Source organism: Grus americana, chromosome 2 (assembly GCF_028858705.1).
Source record: "Grus americana isolate bGruAme1 chromosome 2, bGruAme1.mat, whole genome shotgun sequence".
NCBI classification, from domain to species: domain Eukaryota; kingdom Metazoa; phylum Chordata; class Aves; order Gruiformes; family Gruidae; genus Grus; species Grus americana.
In genome coordinates, this window is record NC_072853.1 from 146,740,787 (window position 1) to 146,760,124 (window position 19,338).

General features: G+C 41.8%; 1 protein-coding gene across 4 annotated transcripts in view; it reads left to right on the forward strand.

The window, feature by feature from the left end:
- Positions 1–11,763: 11,763 nt before the first annotated feature.
- Positions 11,764–19,338, forward strand: part of MRC1 (mannose receptor C-type 1) — a 60,612-nt gene continuing 53,037 nt past the window's right edge. Inside the window, exons 1-3 of one of the 4 annotated variants that reach the window (XM_054816689.1) lie at positions 11,764–12,136; positions 15,860–16,261; positions 17,694–17,867. In XM_054816689.1, the coding sequence (XP_054672664.1) occupies positions 12,076–12,136; positions 15,860–16,261; positions 17,694–17,867 (637 nt within the window). In that variant the 5' untranslated portion in view covers positions 11,764–12,075. Of the gene's footprint in view, positions 12,137–15,859; positions 16,262–17,693; positions 17,868–19,338 lie in introns of those variants that run through there. The other 3 variants (XM_054816692.1, XM_054816690.1, XM_054816691.1) reach the window with 3 other exon arrangements.

Sequence of the window (19,338 nt, forward strand, 5' to 3'; positions counted from 1 at the left end):
GTGACATCAGAATTATGGCACGTTCTGTAGTGTCAAGAGACTTACAGAAGTTTCCTGCTTTGGGTCCAGTAGTTAAGTACCTCACCTAGGAGAATTAGTAAAATGAGCAAAAATTAAGGATATATAGGCAAGTCGTCTTGGACAGTATTCCGACTCCTATGGCACATGATGTTCTGAGCACTTCAGTGTTCATCTTCAATTGCTTACATTTGCACTGACTGGTTTGTAGGGAAAATCAGGTTTTATGTCTTATGAAGCACTTACTTAGGCTTTCTTCCCCCCTATACCTACGTTTGCTGTTGACCGCTTGGCTCTCAGCTTTAAGAGCGTAAAGGAAGCATGGGATGTATATATGGAGTATAGTTTACTATATCCTGCTTCGCTGCCTGTGTGACATTTGCTGATTTGGTTTCCTGTAAAAACTGATACATCAGCTCACTTCTGGTCATAGATAACAGGCAGGAAGAGCTGCCAGAACTCCCAAGAAGAATAGTCTGTATAAATCCTCCATGCAGCACAGAGCTGAGGTGAGTGTTTTTATTTTAGGAAGAAAAAGCAAACGGCATGTTTTGATACTGCAGACAGAAGCTGTTCTCAGAAAATACAGATATTTTGAGTTGTTCATGATTTCAAATCCATTGCTCTACAGAATGCTGAGATAAGATGACAATGTCGGTGTGAAATAAAATAAGAGAGAAATGAAGTTGTCGTGTCGTTGCTGTCTGGATTGCTTGGCAGGCTGCCACAATGGGTCTGCCCGAGCGCAGAGTTACACGCTGTACTGGCTGAAATAACAAACGGCACAGTTGCCGTTGTACCTTCAGAAACAGCCTGCGAGGATCTCTTGTACTGACCTGAATGCTGCAGATATCTAATCTCTGGGATTCCTAGTGGAGGTAATCTAATCTGGGTTTAAACGCAGATAGCACAGCCAACTATTAGTCAGTGAAAAATCTATGATTTATCTACAGACTCTCACTGTACTTGAAATGACAAAAGTGCTTTGAAATACTAAGGAGTTTCTTTTTGAAACCTCTATGCTTGAACATCTTCTGTGAAATGGTGGAGATAGCAAATCATAGAAAAGACATCGGTCTTCACAAAAAGGACGTACAAAAAAAGGAAAAACCTACCCTTTCACAAAACTATTCTTAACCTATCAATCAGAGTAATTGCTTCCACTTGAATTTTTCTGATTTAACTGCCACTTAATCAGTTTTGAGACTTCACGTTTAGGATTAAACTAACAGCTAGGTTTCACATTTTCAAAGTCATTTTGATGCCTAACTCCCACTGAAATGAGGCATCAGAATAATCCAGCCACAACTGTGGCCGATCTCTTGCTTCTAGCCAAGGCACCAGGAAAGGTAAATAACTAATCCCAAACTCTGCCTGGTTGGGGATTATTCTGCCTTTCCCATTGGCACTTTTTGCCTTTTACTAGATGTTCTTTCCCACGTGTGGTTTGAGGTTTTTGTTTTGTTTCGTTTTTCACTTTGACTTATGTAAGAAATGTCTTGTCCATCTATGCAAATACCTACAAAAGTTGGGGTCGAGGTCACCCGTAAACAACCTGTATCCGTATGCAAACAGGAGATGAAAGCTTTCCTGGTAACAGGACCATTGCTGTTTGGCCAGGGAGGAGGTACAGGACTATTTTGTAGGAGAGAAAGGGAGAGTGGACGTGGCTCCTCAGCCCTACAGTGCTGTTCATGTCCACACGTGTGAAGGCTGAACCCCACTGCTGGTGCAAAAAATGGAGATAGTAGTCTCAGAAAGCAGTATGGTACTCCGAGGTGTTTTGTGGAGCAGGATATTTTTGGGCTAGGGCCCAGACTGGGTGCTGTTGCCCAGTGTTTTAGTCTTTTACGTGGTTTTCAGAGCCAGGTTTGGATTTGGCTCCCTGCTGTTCTGAGGAAAGCTTTCATGATTGCACTTTACTGCTCACTCTGCAAACAAGTTCTATCATGAAGAACACTACAATCTCACCTACAAGTGGTCATCATTTTACAAGCATTGACTGACCTACACAGTACATGATGTCAGCATGCCTTAAACTGGTGACATGCGGCACGCAGTGACTTCGCCGTGTGCCACAAACACGTAGAAAACCGGTAGCTGAGGTTAAATTCCAGGAGCTCTGCACATGAGATTGCTGTTTCCCTGGATTCAAAATCTCTTGGCATAGCTCCCGGGAATCTGGACTACTTCCCTTTCAGATTTTACAAAGTCAATATTCATAAATATTCCAAGGAAATGCCTGTTGAGTCTGTTACACAGTGGTACAGGACATTTCACTTAAATCTCAACATTTTAAAATATTTCTTTTAATGGGAAACCAGTTGGACAAGAAACACTGAAAATGGATGTTTTCCTTACATATACAACAGGTACAGCTTGGCTTTGAGGCAGCGTCAGATTTTCTGACTCCTCGTAATGCTTCCCAGTAGGAGAGAAAAAGGTGATTCAGTCTCTCTGCTCTTTCGTGCCAGGGCATTTCTGCTGAAAATGCTGCCCAGGGAAGAGCTGAAGAAATGGCTTACGTTAGGGTGCTTCTGGCCTGAGTCAGTCATTTCACTGGTGGTTCACTGAGCAGTTTTCAGATGGCGGGTTCTCTGGGGCAGCGCAGTGCTGTTCACGTGTTTAACATGTTGCTACATTTCTTCATAACTTTGGGGCTCTTGCCAAACTTCTCAAAATTCAAGGCAAGGCTGTAGAATTTCCCAGAAATGATGATTTACAGACCTCGACTCACCCCTCGTATGTCATTAAAACTTTGTAAGAGGAAGAGAGCAGTTTAAACTTCTCTCTTTATATTTCTTCCACAAACACCTAGTACAGGAGACACTGCATCGAGAGAAGGTGGTAAGGTGATTGTCTCTTGGAGCAGAGGAAAAAGTAAGAAGGCTCATTACTGCAACTCCAGCAGCCTCCTGAGATCCAGGTAAGGATTAAGCCCCAAGGTGTCTTGTAGACCAGTCCCAGCCTCCTCTTTCAGTATATGCCTTCTCACAGCAGCACTCGGCGTCATCCCAGCCCTCCTCGCTCCCCGGCAGGTCTGCTCCCTCCATCAGAGCTACTCCCACACACCAGGTAGTACCAGCCTCCCTCCCTCTACCCCTGTCTCGCAGGTCATCCTCCTTCATGCATACCTCTTCAGACCACAATTTACAAAATTGTTACACGGCTTTTATTTCATTTGAATTAGGCTGGAGGCTAGAATAGCTTTGAGACTGTTTCAGCCACTTTTTGGCTCATAAATTTCACTATATTCAATACTCAATATATACACACCACTACATTTCCTCTTCTAGTAAGTCAAGTGAGGTAGTAACTATCTCATTTTATGAATAAGGAAGTGAGGGCAGGAATAAAGTGAAACACAGGATCACTGTTGTGGTTTTACCCCAGCCGGCAGCTAAGCACCACGCAGCCGCTCGCTCGCTCCCCCCCCATCGGGATGGGAGAGAGAATTGGAAAAGTTAAAGTGAGAAAACTCGTGGGTTGAGATAAAGACATTTTAATAGGTAAAGCAAAAGCCGCGCGCACAAGCAAAGCAAAGCAAGGAATTCATTCACCACTCCCCATGGGCAGGCAGGTGTTCAGCCATCTCCAGGAAAGCAGGGCCCTGTCACGCGTAACGGTTACTTGGGAAGACAAACGCCATTGCTCCAAACGCCGCCGCCCTCCCCCCTCTCTTCCCCAAGCTCCTTATAAACTGAGCATGACGTCATATGGTATGGAATATCCCTTTGGTCAGTTTGGGTCACCTGTCCTGTCTGTGCCTCCTCCCAACTTCTTGTGCACCCCCAGCCATCCCGCTGGCAGGGCAGTGCAAGAAGCAGAAAAGGCCTTGGCCCCGTGTAAACACTGCTCAACAATAAGTCCATAGAACAAAAACATCTCCATATTATCAACACTGTCTCCAGCACAAATCCAAAACATATCCTCACACTAGCTACTATGAAGAAAATCAACCCTCTCAGCTAAAACCAGGACAATCACTAAGGTACTTAGGACTGGCTTTATGGAGAACTGTGTGTTCCTCAGGACTGGCGATGTTCCTGGGTGACGCTGGAGCGACAGGACATGTGCTGTGCAGATCTGAAACCCGCTGTGGGAGGCATCCGTCGCCGTACACGTGCCCAGATCTAATGCACCCTGCTGTGGTCTGATGAGTCACCCCGTCTTGTGAATGCAGCACGACAATCATTTTTCAAACAAACTTGATGAACTGCGCCTGAATGCATAAACAGTTTTGGACTAATCAAAATGACATTATTCGTTGACTAAACAATGTCAAATAAAAACATCATTATCAATTTGGTCATTCTCAGGAGAGACAAACCTAGCGTGTTTATGAGCCAGACCCAGGGTGAGCTGTAGTTGAGCAGAGGGCTGTCTCGTGGTTCTGGTGCTGGCCTAAAGGGAAGTCACCGGGAGGGACACTCGGTCTGTTCTGGCACAGGCAGAACTGAGGCATGGAAATTTTATTCTGTTCTGCAAGAAATATTACAAAAAAAAAAAAAAATCCTCTTGCTGAAATGATAATGAAATGTAACAACGTTCTGTGAAATAAAATTTCATTTCCCCCCCTACTATACTGAAAATGCAGTAATATGTACTGACTGATTAATTTACATAATACTTCATAATATTTCAGTTTTACTGCATTCATTTTCTGTTGAAAAAAAGATTTTTAAATTCTGCAAAAAAATGGTGAAAAAAAATTCCAGGCAGCACAGGCTTAAGGAGTTCAGTGAATAGGACAGGAGCTTTGAACATTAAATCATAGATGTAACTGCAATTCTCAGTGCTTTAGTGAAATTAAGTATGTTTCCCTTCCAAAAATCGAACATTCTGCCCATGGACAAACCCTATACTATGGGTAACACCTCATAAACTTGAGGTTAGCACATGTTTTAACTTCTGCAACAATAATCTGAGTAATATTAGGGTTAGCATATTTTTTTAATATATGACTTTTTTAACTCATTGTTTAATTTCATAGTTCTTTGTGAAATTGCACTGAAAACTGTTTCCTTTTTTCAAATAAAACTCCTCTGTCACATGTGTGCAGTACTCTGCTACTGTAACCATCATGAATTAGTATTCATAATGTCATAGACTTACTGGCATAATGATCATGGATGTAGACTTTTATTTATAACAAAGAATACTGCAATTTTGCTCAACTACTACACAACAGAATAGTTCCCAAAAGAATGATTTAAAGATTTCTCAGGTATCCTCTTAATACTTCTAGGAATGCCATAGTATTCCTATTCCAGTGAGACAGGATCAAATCTGTGGTTGAGGAGTGTGGCCTATGATTTCACCCAAAATTAGATTATTTGAAGTAAAGCTCAAACAAACAAAGAAACCCCCAAATAACCCTCTTCTCTGCAAACAAAGCCAACCCAGACTCTCTACCTGACAGTTACCTATCGATCCCATAAACTGCTCAGAAGAAGTTTCATCTTAAATACCATCTCCTACTGATTTATTTCTGTTCTAAAGAATGATAGTTCTTGAAGGACCTCTGACAGCTCATGTATATGGTTATATTTTGAGTTCATAGTGACAATGGATATGAAGACCATTGTTTTTGAATTAAACTGGATTTTTTTTGTGCTTGTACCATGATATGGCATATAGAAAGGACTGACAAACCAGCTCTGGACTGTTTATCCTTTTAACTTTCTCTATCATGTGTCAATTTTTGCCTTTCATTTCTAAAAAAGCCTATTTCCTTGTAAGAAAATCTCTTCATGCTTTACTAAACACTGTTTCATCTGTGAACTGCCACATTTCTGCTGTGTCTCTTTTTAGCCATGATAAATAACTAGAACTGAGTGTACGGCTCAAAGGTCGTAACTGTTACCAGCATCTTATGGCATTACATTAATTTCACGGTGTGCTCTGCTCGACTCCCACTGAGTTCCAAATTTTGCTGACCTTTGACTCTGCAATAATATCCACATAGTTGGATATTATCATGCAGGAAGAAAACTTAGAGACCACTGGTGTACTTGTAAAGTTATGAGGAGGATTAAAGATGTGTGTTCATTTTGTTAATTGAGAAGTAGTCTTATCAAAAGACTTACAGCACCCAGATAAATGAGAGATGGCAGTCCAGAGCTTTATAATTGTCTCTTGCGCAGATAACAGCATCGTGGGTCGCACTGCTCTGGTTGTGTACAGATCTTTACCATGCAGAGCACTGTAATTAAAAGTCCCACAGTTCTCACTTAGGAGTGCTTTATTATTACAGAATGGGAGAGAAAACTGAATAGACTGTGAAGAGCCACCAATGCTTACTACAGTGGCATTCCCTATCTGCCTCCTGGCTGGAGGGGATTTGTCGCATGGATTTCATGTTTGAGAACAATTCTGTTCTGGGAATGAACTAAGGTACTCTACTTCCCAAATCAGTGTGAGCCATTTTCTTCCTGTACAGCAGATATCTGCCACGGCTTGTAGGCAGATGACAGAGAAAAGAAGTTAATCCCATTTGCTTTATACTAGACAGCTAAAAGGTAAAAAAGGTAATGAAAGGGTTTTTTAAAAAAATAAAAGCACGTAGGGCTTCACAATAAAGGCTTGAGGTGTTGCGTTGAGAAAAAAAAAAAAAGTTATTGCTCTACTTAGCACAAGGATGTATGTATCCTGTTCAGGACTGCAGACCCAGGCTCAAGTTAGGTAAGAGCGGACATCTGAGGTGTTCATGGAAGGGTATGAGATCCAAATTGCTCCTTTCTTTCTCTCTACTGACAGCAGAGGAAGGTTAGGATGATTGTACTGCTCTCTTAGGAGTTGTGTAGGTGGGCTGAACACATTTGGGTATTTAGAGGAGATTTTTTGGTGGTATTTAAATTAATTGCAGAACAATGAATCTACTTTCTTGGCAGTGCTTTAATTTTTATTTTTTTTTCCTCACTGGTGGTCAAAATTTCTTGTTGAGATAATGGTATTGTAAAACCAGTGCTGAACTGGATCCTGCTTATGCTGTTTTGTTCACTGTTCCTATCAGCTGTCTCATTTCTATGTGCTTGCAGAAGTCAACAGGATGAGCTTAAGCCTTGCAAAGCAAGAGATCACATGAAAAAGTGCTGAAAGTTTTCATAACCCTTCTTTCTGCTGGCTCCTGTATGGAGGAAAGGTACCCGATTCAGCCTTAACTACATTTGGAATCAGTTCTGGTGACTGTTGGTCAGCATTCATAGGTTTGTGTTTTGGCTCTTTTAGTTCATATACAACACTATATTTTTTCCTCAATTTGATAGTTACATTAGTTTGTCTGTCATCAAAAATTCTTAGAGAACATTCAAGATTTCTGCCCATTTTCTGTGATTTTCCTCTTACCTCATCGTTCACAGAATAAGAGTCTGTATCAAGAGAGAAAGCATTTACAACTTGGTATCTCACAAGCAAGTTGTAATGTCAAGCATTTAAGAAAAAAACACTGAGAAGAATTTAGCTAGGGAGAAGTCATCAACATCTTCCACTGCAGAACTTTCAAACATTGGTGTCCTAGTGCTGGAAGGTTTCACGGAAGAAATCTTTCAATACAAAAATCTTTGGATTCTGTTTAAACTAGGTGGTTTTTCTCGGTGGGTGGATAGAAAGTGGCCCAGTTTATGGCTACATTCCTCCCTGTCCTTGAGCAGAATATCTTTACTTTCCAGGCTATTCTCTGAAATGTATATAACTTACAAAGTTTCTAAAAAAATCATGTATGTGCTAAACTGGTGGCTTGTCTAAGGAGAAGTCCTTTCATTAAAAGAAAGTCTTGGCTGTGTTCACCAAGTAGCCCTTAACATAACATGCTAATTTTAAGAAGTGAACACCTTATAACTAAGGACCTGTATTTTATACAAACCAGTCTCCACCCCACAATCCAGTATCTAGCTGTATTTCTGAAACATGACGTAGTAGAATACCATGGAAAAATCAAATTAGACCTGATAAAAGGCACATGACAGGATCTATGTAGGCACACGGGGTGTTCTACAGCCATGGTTTGTCTTTCCTTTGCCACTTGAGACTCCTCCATGATGACAGAAACCTTCAAGGATTTCCTTACTTAGCCTGAGCAGCTGCGAACTTTGGGCTGTATTTACTGTGGCTTTTAACTATGCAGGCGACACTCATTTGTAGCTGTAAGCAACCAGAAACCTAAGGGCATGAACATTTCTCTTTATTTTCATAGCATGGGTCAAGCACAAACTGAACTTGAAGTCTTAGAAATCATGAGAGTATACCTACATTCCCAATAGCCACGTATATTTATGAAGCAATTAAAGTACATGCAAGGAACAATGACATTCTTGCTTTGCAGTAAAGGCAGAATGTTGGAATATTTAATGTTTTTAAAATTTAAAGCACATATAGAAGATTGCATTAGTTGCATTTAAAGTGAGTATTCTACATGATATTAGTTGTATCCTCAAGGGACTTTAACTAGGTATGGTTCTCTGGTGACAGATATTAAAGCCTTGATTGTTCTCCTTCTTAAAACAATTTATTATATTTTGTTTTTAGAAATCAGAAACTTCAAAATCAATTTTTGAATAACATTTCAGAGGAATCTAATTTGCATAAAAAGGAAATATTAACTTTGCCAATTCCTGTTTGTTTCATCTGCTCAATGTCTTGTTTATATAGCTTCTTGGTATAGTACAGGCATTGCGATAATAGTGAGGATAAAAACGATGCACATTTTGTTCTTGAGTATGTGTTTATTATATACGACCACGCAAACATTAGAAATGTGTAGAAAACTATGGAACTCCATCTGAGAGATACAGGTCCCCACATGAAAAATCAAAAACCATCTTGGATGCAAATGTGAAAGAATGGATAATAATCCGGTTGGTTTGCTTCCACACCAACAAAATAGGCATATTATGTTTCAGGTCTGGATATGATTTCATTTAGACTGAACTTTCCATCTTCCTGTTGACTATCAAAGTCAAAGGCCACTGGGACTTCAGGATTTCAAGGTATTTTGCCAGGAAGAGTCACCAGTTGCAAGTACTGGATGTGCCAGAAGCAGAGAGGGTCCGACCTGTTTCAGAGGAATTTAGGCCTTTCTGTTCCAAATGTAAATGGCAGCTGGCTTGCTACCCACAGAGAGAGATGGAAACATATGTCTATCTAGGGCATGTATCCTGTCATTAGTTATTCAGCAGATTGGACTTCTGATAACTATTTGCCTACAAATCACTATAGCCTGAGACTTTGCTGAATACTTTTGTCTCAAAAGAGAGAAAATCTTTCCCCTGGACTATATCAGATCAGAATATACGATTCATTTGTTTGCGTGATGATTCCCAAAGAGCAAGCCAGATCCAGACAGAATTGTTGAGGAGTATGCTGCAGACAAGACATGGAGGCTACATGAATAAGCTCATTGAGACCTGTGCTGCTCTAGACAGGGTGTATGTATATATTTGTATATATGTACACACCCCCCCACACTCAAAATGGCTTTGAAGTGGCAGTATTTCCAGTGTGTGCAAGGGTCAATGAGAAAAAGGCAGGTTTCAGATCACGAAGGCACAGATCCCAAGAAAGGCTGGAATATTTGTCTTGGAAGTAGCTCTTTCACATTTTGGTTGGAAGGGACCTCTGGGAGTCATCTAGTATGACCCTCTCCCCAAAGCAGGGCTAACTTGAAATGTACATCAGGTTGCTCAGCTCCTTGTCTAGTTTAGTTTTGAGAATCTTCATGAATGGCCTAATACAGTTCCTTCTGTCACTTCAGAGTATAGCTCATTCCTGGTACAGCCACTGACTGCCAAACAGGTGTAACTACTCATCTACTTCCATTTTCCTGCCTATTTGTGTGACACACACATGCACTTAAGTTACATGCAGCCTCCTTTGCTGTTTTAATCACCTGGGTTTAATCTAAAGACTTCTGTGGCAGTTGTGCTTACACTGAGATAGAACTTCTTACAGTGCCTCCCTTCTCACTGTGTCTTGGGCCAAAAGAATACCACAAATTCCAAAACTTTCAGTGACAGTCTTACAAATAACAGTATTCTGTTGGGGCAGAAGCATTATTCTCCATCTTCTGACTTATTCCTTCTAGCAGTAGATGCTTTCCTGGGCTTCCAGGTGTTGCTAACTGCTAGTAAAATAAATACATAAACAAATAGTAAGGTGACTTAGGAAAATGTTTTTTCTTCCACCTCTAAAAACACTTTTCATACATGCTTTGAATGCCTGAATCTTTTGAAGGTGGTAGTGCTAGAATATGGAGGAATTCTTCATTTCTGAATTGTACTACGATTATTTGAGTTAGCTATAATCTCCTCAGTGCAAGAACTTGGTTCAGCATAAAGGCCATTGCAAATAGTTAGCAAATAACAAATATCTGCCGTATACTGCAGCAAGAGATGAAGTTTCCCAGATAAGAATTCATCAACATAACGATACAGAACATTGCTGATTATGGCTGAAATACTTCCCACCTCCTGTCCCTGGGCCAGCCTGTTCCTGACCTTTATGTGGGTCCACAGATGTCAAGAGAAATTACAAAGCACTTCTTCTCCATTCCTTGCACGTAGTCCACAGGAGGACCCAGCACAGCTGAAGTGCCTGGCTGGAATCCCTTCCGATGCTAACGGAAATTTAATCATTGACTTCAAATGAGCTTGGACTTCATCTCCATTGTTTCTTCTCCTGTAATAATATTGTCAAAGCCCTTACTCACTCTGCCCTGTCTCCTCACATTGGTATTTCCCTGGACGTACTCTACTTTTCCACTCAGAACTTCCAGCAAGGAGGCTTTTGAAGATTTTCAATACTTACCAGAGATTTCTGAGTGCATGACAGTACAGGGAGAGCTGCTGTACAACATGCTTCACACACAGTAGGGTTGATGCTTCACAAATTTGTGTATGCTGTATCACAAAGCTCAGTAAGTCTGATATGTTATAAAAGAGTCTATGTGAAAAACAGCAGTACAAATGTTGTTTTCTATCCATTTGGGACCCTTCAGACAATATATTGACCATGACCTCTAAGGAATAACATGCTGCTCCCCACAAAAAAGCACACAGGGAAGTCTCCTACCCGGCACAGCAAGAAGCCATAAAAACCTCAAGGCAGGTTGTGCTCTAAAGGCACCTTTTCAGAACGATTATTTAATTCCAGGTAGGTGCTTCAGCTTGTGAAAACCCAGCTAGCAAGCAAGGTTCTGATTTTCTCACACTGGTTCATGAGCACGATTTGAATCCTGTAAACAGCAGATACAGCCACCACAGTCAGAAGAACAGGTAGACAGACAGATCGGTTGAATTTAATTTATTAGAGTTCAGAAAATGCCTCGTGAGAGTTTTTAAGCCCGTGCGTCCCCTCCGGCTCTTCCTTTCCACCCCGAGCACAGACAGGCTGCGCCTCCCGCCGCGCCCCGGCCCGGCCCGGCCCCGGCCCCGGCCCCGGCCGCCTCCCCGCGTTCCGCTCCCCGGCGGTTGTTGGAGCAACCTGCTCGCACTTGGGGGAGGAGTGATGGGGGGGAGCAACCCAAATTCTGGTTCCCAAAAGTAGGTCTCCGCTACTTCTGCAGTCCCCGCTCTCGGGAGAAACCCGGTCGTTTGAGCGGGTTTTTTTTTTGTTTGAGCTTTGGGTTCGCCTCCGAAACAGAGGAGGGGGATTTCCTGCTCCCTCGGTGCGGGTTTGGCTCATTTTCTTCAAAAACCAACCGCTGACCCACATGCAAAGCTGACAGGGACTCAAAGTGGATAAAAATAAGAACCACCACCACAACAATAAAAATAAAAAACCCAGCCAGCCCTCTTCTCAGCTATCATCACTTTATCACCTGCATGTGCCTGGAAGGAGGCTCTTCCCTCCGCTGAGGGAAAAAAAAAATCAGCTTAGGAAAGCAAAGTTTGAACAGCGAATTCCTGTTATTTCAAAACGCCCCATGTGACAGGATATTTCCTTATCATTTCAAGCCCAGAGCTTTCCCCTGATCCACCAGCCCTTCACAAGTGCGGAGGACCGGCCCGGCGGGAAGCCCTCTCCTCACAGCGGCGGGGCGCCACGGGCGAAGCCGCGGCGATGGCTCCCTCTCTGTTCCTGCTTCTCCTCGCACTTCTTCCCCGGGTTTTTCCGCTGCTGGGTAAGTGCTCGCAGGGACCGTGCGGGATGGGACGTGCCGGGAAAAGAGCGGGGTGACAGCGGACACCAAGCCCAGCCTGACCGGGACTTGAGCTGGGGAGGGAACACCCGCGCAGGTGGGGAAGCCCGCGGCCAGTGTAACCCTTTCGGTGCTGCCTGAGGGGAACCTCCAATGCGGCAGGGCGGCCGGCCGAGGGAGGGTAGCCTCCCCTCGGGCCCTCCCTTGGCCGCCTGCCCCAACTCCCTCCTCCTCCTCACCTGCACCCTGAGGTGCCCAGTGAGCGAAGCTGCCTGATGAGGCAGCCTTTTGGGTGCCCATGGCATTGTGGGCACCAAACAGGGCTGTCACCGGCAGCGCCTCAGTTTCCCCCACTGCGTAGGGGGTTCAGATGGATTTAATGCCGTCACTCAGCTTTCCCTCAGCTGTCCCCTCACTGCCAAGGTCTGCAGAAGAACCTGGGTGTTGGGACTCTGCCTTTCCACCAGTCTCTGGTCTTCGATGGGCCTGGGGACCTGCTTTTGGCAGATGGCTTTCGTGTGGGGGCAGGGTGTGTGTGTGTGTGTGTTAAGGTAGCTGAGGTATTGGCATGGAATAGAGCTGTGAAAACAGAGGAAAGCTGTGTTCCTTGGTGAAACCTGCAGCTTGCACTGTCTTGTGCTGAGAATTACAGTGACTTCCAGTGCACTGCTGTCTTTCAGTGAAAGTTTTGCATCTGCCCTTCCTGAAAGTCTCGCAGCATTCTCGGCTCTCCAGTTTGAGGTCTACTGAAGCACGACTTCATAACACTGCCATGTAACCTTTCTTGCTTTGTGTAATTAGCAGCAATCGTTGTAGGCTATTTGGTAAGTGAGAGTGCACATGGAGAAGTCCTCCTACCTGCTTCCTGCCTTATTGCTCCCCCATCTCTCACTTCTGGCTTTGATGTGCTCTCCTGGTGCTCTCTGTTACTGTTTAACACTGATAGCACTTCACCGGCTTCATGAGTTACTTCTTGATTTACACTTGCATAATCTGTGAGAATTTGCAAATGCTGCAGAGCATGAAGCTACGTTGGCATACTGGAGATCTCTACCGTGGAAAAGATATGGGGCCAGTGGTTCCGTATTGGCCGAAGTTGGTTCCTATGTCTGGCACGTTCCTATGCATTTTAAAGAACCTCCTTCTAGGAGTAATTTTCAAAATATGGATTAGTCTGTTAGAAATTGATGTAATTCAAAGTACCAAGACTGTGGTACTCATGACCATGCTGTGGTGGACCTTTAAGTGTACCACCTACAGCTCATCTATAATGAAGAATGGCACCCTGTTATGGCAGCTCTATAACAACTGCTGCTACCTACAGAACAGTGAAAAACAGTTAATAGTTATATGAGTAATTCTGCTCAGCCCATTTTGCAGATAAACTCATCATGTTGACAGGACCAGTATCAAGAGTTTACAGAGAAGAGTTGGCAGGGCATAGAAAGTGTTGCACAAATACCTGGCTTGTTTCATGTATCCTGTCATGAAAGTGTTGTGTGGGAGTCCTCTTTGGTGTCCGAGTGAGGTGTCCAAGTGGGCAGAACAAACACAGAGATAAAAGTATAAACTAAAGCAACACAGCACCATGCTACAAATCTGATGTATGGCCATGGATGAGACAGGAGCAACTCTGAGGGGAAGGAAATCCTGGAACTACAGTCTCCGCCACAGTTGCTCCTGCATCCTGCTACCTCCTATTCTGTCCTCCTGCTTGGTGTCAACTTATTTTCAGTGCCTGTTTGGCATGGTGGCTCTTTAGCTGCTTACCTGTGTATTATTCCCTGTCAGAACCCTGCATGTACTGGGGCTCGTGTTGTGTTTACACACTGCTAATGCTTTGTAAAGATGCAGTCAGAAAAGCAGAGGATCAAAGATTTTTTTTTTTTTCTCCCCCCTTGGCCAGACATCTTTGTTCAGCTTTCTAACCTTGTTTCTGAAGCCCAAACTCTGCACCCTTTCAGGCTTGGATGCAGCAATCCAGGCTTTTGATTCTGGGGTACCTTTTACACTTGTATAGCATCCTCTCTTTAATACCATAAGCTGCATAAAATAAGGAATGTTATTTTAGGCCACAAATACAATTTTAGCAGTTTGTAAGATCAGGCAGTGTTTTCCACACATGTGAAAATGTCTGACATCTCTTACCCAGAAACTTTAACTAAGATTTCAGGAAAAGGAGAGTTGCAAGCATTGCATGTATCAGTTTACAATAACATTGTGCTAAATGCTAGTAGAAAAGCAGAATAAAAAAAGTTATCACCAGCAGTGATAATTATACATTTCCTTGTATTGTCTGTGAGTAAAACAGATTGGCAAAAGGCAACGATTTCTAACTCCAGTGCTCATCAGTTTTACACTACTTCCCAGTGAGTTGGAAGCCAAAGGACAGGAGAAGGAAACTGAACCATGGATGAGATAAGTCTAGGTCAGCTCTTTCTCTGAGAGGTTATTTGTTCCCAGGTTGTTCTTCTGCAGAAAAGTATGATCACTTCCATATTGGAGCCTCAGCAGAGAGTGGAACATTTTCTGTGGTTAAACTGTTTTCCCCTTAAATATTTCTCCATTATAGAATTTGTTTAATTTGGTAATCATTCACGAAAATAAATAATGTTTTAATTAGCTTCAATGCCCAGGGTCACATAAATTAGTATTTCTCTTTCCTAGCTTGTAGCCCAGTTAAAATACAGTTTTAAGACCTTGTGCATCCTGTTACATTATGCGATCCAATATCAGAGAAAACTATTAAGTTACCATGCTAAAATGTATCTCAAGGGGATCAGAGAAGAGAAATTCTCAGTCTTTGGGCAAGACCAACTCAAAAATTCTGCACTCCATAGTACATGCAAGTGTAAGAGATGGTAAAAACTTTCTAGCGGTTACAGTTTTGAAATAAGCCTTGAATATATGAAAATGCATGCTGTGAAGCACTACTTACTTAGAGGGAGAAATAACTTTGGGAGCTATGAAGAACCTTGTAGATTTTCATAAGTTGTTAAGAGGCATACCTGATAATGGCTAATCCCACTGTGGTCAGTATTTCATTCATAATGGAGAAATATAAGAAAGGAGAAAGAAATCACTGATTACTGCAGTTGAGTGAAAAATGAATATTCTGTTTTAGCCCTACAAGTAGCTTGTGTATAAAGCTTAAAAAAATATCTTTCCCCTCAGTTAAGACTTTAAGGATTTTAGCAGACCTTATGGGAACAGAACTCCCCACTGTGGGGAAACAGAGCCTGAAGAACTTAATGGCTGTTGTCATCTCCTCACGCCTGGGAGCCAGGATCAAGAAGTGCTGCTGGAGCGCTCAGTGTCAGGATCTGCAGTGTACGGTGTGCGTGCCCCCTTGTTTCAGTAACTCCCATGGGTGCAGCTTGGAATAATACCATGAACATGTTTTTTCTCTTCTGTTTAACTCATGCTTTAAAGCTACAGGAGACACTAGATCTGCATCTCTGCTGCCTTGCGCTTGTGAGTGTAGATGCTTTCACTGATGCAAAACAGTTGAAACGTCCTCACATCTGAACTAGTTGCATTCTACAGTCACTTTAGCAGGTGTATGCCACTGGAATACTGCATCTTCTTTTGCTGAACAGATGATGAGATTTTAACTCCAAGAGTAGTGTCCAGATTCATATTTCATTTAGATAGTAAGTAAGATACTTCAAACCAAATGATTCCAGTGGTTTTTTTATCTTACAGATACTAGCATCTTCTTAATATATAATGAAGATCACAAGCGCTGTGTACTGGCCAAAAGTTCTAATTCAGTGACTACTGCTCCTTGCGTTCAAGAAAATGAGTCACAAAAATTCAGGTGGGTCTCAGATCACCAGCTTATGAGCATAGCATTCAAATTGTGCTTGGGAGTGCCTTCGAAGAAAGACTGGGTTCCGATCACTCTGTATCCTTGTGACAAGGCTAGTGAACTTCAGCGATGGGAATGCAGAAATGAGACTCTCTTTGCAATCCAAGGGGAAGATTTGTTTTTCAACTATGGAAACAGACAGGAAAAGAATATTATGCTGTACAAGGGATCTGGTTTATGGAGTAGGTGGAAAGTCTACGGAACCACAGACGATCTGTGTTCTCGAGGCTATGAAGGTAAAGTTCTGTAAATTAATTTCTGTATTTCAAATTCATTTCTATGTGTATGTAATTGAAATATTTAGAAGTGTAGGAGAAATTCCTTCATCTCATTAATGATCAGTGAGTGTGACTTCCAGTGAAATCAGCAATACTTTAGTGTGTGGTTTATGTTTTTTGAGGGGTTAATTTTGCTTTTTTGTCAAGCTGTCAATGTTCTGATAGATAAATAACCATACATGGTAGTGATTCATTTGGAGAGAGGGAAAAAAGTCTATGGTTATTTAGAACAGTATTACACAACAGTTAATGATAGCTTTTACTATTTACATGCGTACAGAAATATGTAGCATAAGTGTATAGTCTGTTGATTTTTTTTTTCTTTTTTTTCCTTTGGAGAGCAAATATGAATTACACTGTAAAGGATTTAATTAACTCTTGATATCTTCAGCTCCAGCATATTGAAGATGCCTTCCTAGGTGTTTGAAGTGAGTCTCAGAGTTGGTGCAGAAGTGTTAGACAAAGAAATAGGATAATTTAAATAGTTAATTTTGAAAAAGTTATGTATGATACATACATACATATATACATATATTTATGATAAGTATCTGGGAAAACATTTGGCTTCCCATTTAGTATTTTTTGATAAACAGAAATGGGCATGGGGGGAGGTAAGGATGCATTTTCTAGGGTTTACAAAGGCTGATTACAGTACTAGTCCTTGGTCTAGAGCCAGAATAAAAGAACTGTAGCTGAGCAAATTATGTGAAAGGAGGCAGGGGGGAAGATGGAGTGATGGCCTGCCATTCCTTCCTCCTTTGTTTTCTAGCAGCTCTGTGATACAGTGACCTTGGTATGTCATCTCTCTAGCAGTCCCTGTCAAGTAGTGTTCCTCTGTATGTCCTCCCATCAATGCAAGTACATTACATGTGCACATACAGAAAACTGCTTTAGTTACTTTGATAATTTTTATTGACTCAGGTTTCTGGTGAAACAAAAATTATCTTTAGATGACAATGGAAATTTTATTTGGGCATAATATATTGGAGTCACTCGGTGGTATATATCTTTCATACTCTTCCCTGTCTAAAATGGTTGGCAATGGAGTGGGTTATTGACAGAAGAATCAGCAGTTGTTTGTGCTTAAAAAGAAAATTTCTTAACTGTGTGGATTTTATACTTTTGATTGTTATGCATGTAAAATTTAGCATGGGAATGTACTTTTCTTGGCTCAGTCAGTTCTGGTCAGTAGTCTCCTTAAGCAATAAAAATTTGTCTCATTGTGGACATGAGTATCAGCTTAGACCTAGAGAGTAAAATTATCAATGTCCCATTTCTATCACAGTTTGTATACTAAGCTGTCAAGCTCTGCTTGCTATAATGTGATCATAAAGCTGAACTGATATGCTTATTACTGCTTATACATTTTTAAATTGTTGTGTCTCCTTAGATACCTACACAGTGAAAGGAAATGCCAATGGAGCACCTTGTGTATTCCCTTTTAAGTTTGATGACAAATGGTATGCTGACTGCACAGATGCTGGCAGATCAGATGGCTGGTTCTGGTGTGGAACCACTTCAAATTATGATGTTGACAAGATGTATGGATTTTGCCCATTGAAATGTAAGTTTTGTATGTTCAAGATTCTGCTGTACTGTTATTTAGCTGCCTGAAAATATTGGTGTTCTTATATGTGCTTTACTGTACAAAATACAGTTTGAAATGTCTCCATTGCAACCTGCTATCCTTTTAGGAACTACTTAAATATGCAAATATTGGGCTCAGTATAAAATATTGACCAACTACCTCCAGGTGAAAGCATGTTAATCATATGCTAGAATCTGTAATTACTCCATTTACTTAAATAGAATGTTTATTAGATGTAAAGATGTTACATTAGTATATGCAAAAGTCCATGTAGAAGTTTATGCAGCAGAATCGGAAGCTAGATTATAGCTTAAGTGAAAATTAAACCTACTTTGTAGAATCAGTTGCTTTTTAGAAGCATGACCAGCAGGCCAAGGGAGGTGATTCTCTCCCTCTACTCTGCTCTCGTGAGACCCTACCTGGAGTACTGCGCCCAGCTCTGGGGTCCACAGGACAAGAAAGAGATGGAGCTGTTGGAGCAAGTCCAGAGAAGGGCCACGAAGATGGTCAGAGGGCTAGAGCACCTCTCCTATGAGGACGGGCTGAGAGGGTTGGGGTTATTCAGCCCGGAGAAGAGAAGGCTCTGGGGAGACCTTAGAGCAGCCTTCCAGTACCTGAAGGGGGCTACAGGAGAGATGGTGAGGGACAGTTTACAAGGGCATGGAGTGACAGAACGAGAGGTAATGGTTTTAAACTGAAAGAGGGTAGATTTAGATTAGAAGTTAGGAAGAAATTCTTTACTGTGAGGGTGGTGAGGTACTGGAACAGTTTGCCCAGAGAAGTTGTGGATGTCCCATCCCTGGAAGTGTTCAAGGCCAGGTTGGATGAGGCTTTGGGCAACTTGGTCTAGTGGAAGGTGTCCCTGCCTGTGTCAAGGGGGGTTGGAACTAGATGATCTTTGAGGTCCCTTCCAACCCAAACCATTCTATGATTCTATGAAACATGAAGGAGCTTACATGAACTTCTTTGTAAATCACAGTATTTCCCAGATCTGTGTGCTACGCTGTAGTTCTGTGTCTAAAATCTATGAGAAGTATTTATATTCTAAATTCCCTGGTTTGCCTATAGTTAGAGTTTCAACTGTAGTATTATGAATATACAGAACTTTATTTAGAAATGTTGATATTACTTAAAGCAAATTGGAGAAATATGCCTGTCTGTATTTGAATTCTTTTAAATTTGAATGAAGTTTCTCTTAACTTCTATAAAATATATACGAAGCATTTTGTCTGCAAGCTGCTGCTTCTGTCATGCTGAAAGATGTAGGTAGCACTTCTCCCTCCCTTTGTTATTACTGTGTTTTGCTGTAAAGCTCCAGCTGACTGCAGTCAGAGCTAAGGAGAAAAACATGTCTTTGCTTTGATGTGAAGAAAACAGCGTGGCTTGATCTTAACTGGTTTGATGATGAAGTAGTGTCCTTGTCTGATTTCCATGGATGTTGCATTCT